This window comes from Sceloporus occidentalis, unplaced genomic scaffold, assembly GCF_023333645.1.
Source record: "Sceloporus occidentalis isolate IW3139 unplaced genomic scaffold, rSceOcc1.0.p SCAF_208, whole genome shotgun sequence".
NCBI classification, from domain to species: domain Eukaryota; kingdom Metazoa; phylum Chordata; class Lepidosauria; order Squamata; family Phrynosomatidae; genus Sceloporus; species Sceloporus occidentalis.
The window spans coordinates 373,488-377,656 of record NW_028317188.1 but is presented as its reverse complement, the minus strand read 5'-3'; the positions used below and the strand labels follow the sequence as shown (position 1 = coordinate 377,656).

At 37.8% G+C, this 4,169-nt stretch overlaps 1 protein-coding gene across 1 annotated transcript; it reads left to right on the top strand.

Annotated features, from left to right (window-relative positions):
* Positions 1-2,034: 2,034 nt before the first annotated feature.
* Positions 2,035-3,832, top strand: LOC149277624 (homeobox protein Nkx-2.3-like). Its single transcript, XM_089502665.1, has 2 exons — positions 2,035-2,398; positions 3,207-3,832. The coding sequence occupies exons 1-2, from the start codon at positions 2,035-2,037 to the stop codon at positions 3,830-3,832; spliced, it is 990 nt and encodes a 329-aa protein (XP_089358791.1).
* The last annotated feature ends 337 nt before the right edge of the window (positions 3,833-4,169 follow it).

Sequence of the window (4,169 nt, the reverse complement as noted above, 5' to 3'; positions counted from 1 at the left end):
TGTATATATATTGAATGTAACAGAAGGAATTTCTGTAGCGCATGAAACATTGGATTAAACACAGTGTTTGTCATATTAGTTATTATTGTGGTAGCCAGCAGGCTAAAGCAATACCTTTCACCTGTCAGTTCATCCATAAGTGATAGTGTATGGTCACAAAATACCCTCTGGAATCCATTAGCAGACTAATTATACTTACACACATTAACAGATATGAGTGCCAGAGGGGGTACTTTGCCCATACATAGAAATAACCTTTATATGTTTACTCGTACAACCCTGCAGAATAAAAAGGTACTATATATATATCATGGTGGAATATTTTCTAATTAATGGCCAGCACTGTAAATTGCACGCACTGCCCTCTTGTACACAGAAGTCCTATAATAGTTAGATTATTATATTCACTGCACTAAGTGTATGATTTATACAGGCTTGTTTACTTTGCCCATGCTGTTTAAGCATGTATTATTACTGTGTGCTCTTGGCTAAGCAGATCATATCTCTTCACATGTTTCAAGTGGCATTTTATTTGATCGAACGATAAACAGTTTAATAGCCCCACGGTTCATTGTCTAGCAGTCACATACCTGGGTGGCAGGGTGACACCACTCACTCTCCTCATATATATTTCCAAGTATTACCTATGATTACTAAATTACTTATTAGATTTTAACTAGCGTTTAATTACTAATAACTACTCATAATGCAGGAAACAATAACTAAAATGTCAGATTTTAGAAGGCAGAGGTATTGCTAGTTCGGTCATTATGGAATATATTATTTCAGAGATTAGAGATTATAATGTTATTCCTGTAAAGAATAGAAAACTGAGGAGGGAATCGGTGGAAAAATATTGTAATAATAAAAATAATAATACATAAAGTGGTGGAAAAAACCCAATACAATGTATGCGTTATCACAGCTTTTCTTGAAGTAATCAGTAATCCTGATAACCTTATACACGTGTTAATGCCCATGACATCATTTCTAAAATTAAAAAGATTTTTAGCATTTTTAGAATAAGTGATTTTTGTTCTTTCTCTCTATGATTATAAGGTCTAAATTGAAAACAACGAGAAACATATTAACGATTCATTGCAATGAAGAAACTGCCTGAATACATTCTATTTTATTCATGACGATTGAATACCCTACAGAACAGATCGAGTCCTAAAATAATTTGTTTGCATGTCGAAACAATTACAATGCTCTAATTTCTACAGCACATTCGCTTTTAATTAGGACATTTTAAGTAAATCTTAAGCATTGTTGTACTTTTACCTAAAGGGTTAAATCTGCAGGTAAAACGACTATGCATTAGAAAAGATCAATCTTTTATTTAATAATTTAAACCACAAAAGATTAATTTAATTTTTGTGACTAAAGAGTTAAATTTGCATGTAAAATCCCCAATGTTTTAAAAAAAAAAAAAAGATCGGAATTTAAACCACAATAAATGTATTTTATTTTTACTAAAAGTTTAAATATACACGTAAAATCACAGACGTTAAAAAAAAAATCAAGATTTTATTTTAGACTTTAAACTATACAAAGGATTAATTGGTTACAAAAGGGTTAAATCTGCAGGCCTACATCTCCTGGAAGCCAACTCCATGGATTCTTCCTCCCCTTCATAGATTTTCTACAGACTCTTCCGGTAAAGGGACTGTGGGGAGGAGACTTTTACTTGTAAAACTCCAATTAGATGTGTTTTTTTTTTCTCTCCCGGATAAGGGAGACTAACTCTCCTTAACACTTAGCTATGACGCCATCAGGGGGGAGGGGCGTGAGGAGCAGGCAGTAGCCAACCCTTCAGCTGGTCTCTGCTCTGTCTGTAACAAAACCCAGACCACCAGACCCAGGGTAATGGAGGCTATTTAGACAGGAGCAGAAACTCTTGCATCGTTTATCAAAAAAAAACATCTTTTCACCATCACAGGAGACTCACACATTCCCAGCAGAGGGGAGCTCTGTCTACTCCTCCCTTCAGAGGATTTATTGATTATTTGTACTTGCAATTAAGTTCTCCTGATGATGTTACCAAGCCCAATCACTTCCACACCTTTCTCTGTCAAAGACATTCTAAAAAGGGACCACCAGGCTCAACAGCAGATATTCCACCACCATCAACCCCAGCAACAGCAGCAATTCAGGGCCCACCTAGCACAGGTTCTGGACCCTGAGTTCTCCTCATGCATGCCAGTAGCTGGAGAGAATTCTGCCTATACAGGTGGGGAGGATAAGCTGCCCTATTTGGATTCTACAGGGGCCCCTGGAGGACATGGAGATATTGGGGTCTCTCCTGAAGGATATGTTCATGGAGCCCTCAGAGATACTTGTGATCCTAAAGAGGAAGAAGAAGATGAAGAGGAAACCCAAAGGGACACTAGTCACAGTAAGTAGATACTGCATTTAACTGCTTTGACTGTTTTAGGGAACCACAAAGGCCAATATTTTTTATTTTTTATTTCTTGTATAACAAGCTTTACTACGATTACAAAGCACAAAAAGTTGGGCTTTTCATTACCTAGATTTTTAACTATGTGATTAATATGTTACAATCACCAAAAATAGATACATGTTAGAAGAATTGTATTTAAAAAGTAACTTAGGTAACACAAGAGTTACTTTGAGTTATTAAAAGGAAACAAAAAATACACCGATTTGGGAGTTTTGGATTAAAAAAAAATACTTAATCCTTCTAGTCGGGTTGGATAAATATTTGAATGATTTCGGGTGATATTTCTTAACGCGAATAATCGGGATTTTTTTTTTAAAAAAAAAGGAAAATAGTTTGGTTGGGATAAACAAGTGTTTTGTTTGCAATTTTTCAATGTTTCACGAAGAAAACATTTAAAATAGAAATTCTGTAAGTTATATGTGACATCTCTGTCTATTAAAATATTGAGATTTTAAATCCGTTTGAATAAAATATTGTAGATTGTCGTTAAGGCAAACAGGGTTTTAAGATGTAAACTATGGAATGTCTGTATCTGTATATTTTTAACTATATGTATGTATATATACACCCTATTACAGGCGGTAGTTTTTTTTAGGTTTCCTACATATATCACAGTCTATAAGTGATTAGTATTAACAGAATCATTAGGAGTGTCTCTGTTGTGACTGCTGTTCATAATGTATGTGGTCTGCTGGGAATGTCCTGCTCCTGCAATGAGTGTATATGATCTTTTTATATGCAGACACTTGCTTTATGAAGAAGTCTCCTGATAGTGATGAGAAACACGAGGACCCAGACAGGCCCAAACAGAGGAGCCGTAGGAAGCCAAGGGTTCTTTTCTCACAAGCCCAGGTCTTTGAGTTGGAAAGAAGGTTTAAGCAGCAAAGATACCTCTCAGCTCCAGAGAGGGAGCACCTGGCAAACAGCTTAAAACTCACCTCTACCCAGGTGAAAATCTGGTTCCAAAACAGGAGATACAAGTGTAAGAGACAAAGGCAGGATAAGTCTTTGGAAATGGGCAACCATCACCCACCCCCACCCCGAAGAGTGGCAGTTCCTGTACTGGTCAGGGATGGGAAACCTTGCATTGGGGGTGCTCAGGGTTACAACACAGCCTACAATGTGTCTGCCAGCCCTTATTCATATAACAGTTACCCAGCCTATAGCTACAACAACAGCCCTTCCTACAACACCAATTACAACTGCACTTATTCTGGAATACCTTCTATCCAACACAACGCAGGAGCAAATCCATTTGTGAACATGGGCAATTTAAGCCAGCTTGGAAACACATCCCAGCCTCAGAGTCACACAGGAACATCAGTACCAGCTTGTCAGGGAACATTACAGGGAATCCGGGCCTGGTAGGACTTACTAACATCCAGAATGAGCTGGGTGGTCTGAATATGACCAGCTCTCCTGTCTATAGAGGACATTGGTGGGAGCAGACGACAACCTAGCTTCAGGATCCAGCGGATGCAGGAGAGTCTGTACAGTTCCATCTGTAAAGTGCAAATCCCATCATCCCCAGACATCCTTTAGAGCTTCATTGGTTGGACTTAAGTGTTGTGTGGCCTTGTGTGGACAGTGCAAACGGTGGATTTTCTGTTATGCAGATAATGTGTATCTAGAACCACAGAAGATAAAGAATGAGACGCACTAAGGTATTATTGCCCCCAACGCCATTGAACCCTTTGCAGTAAAA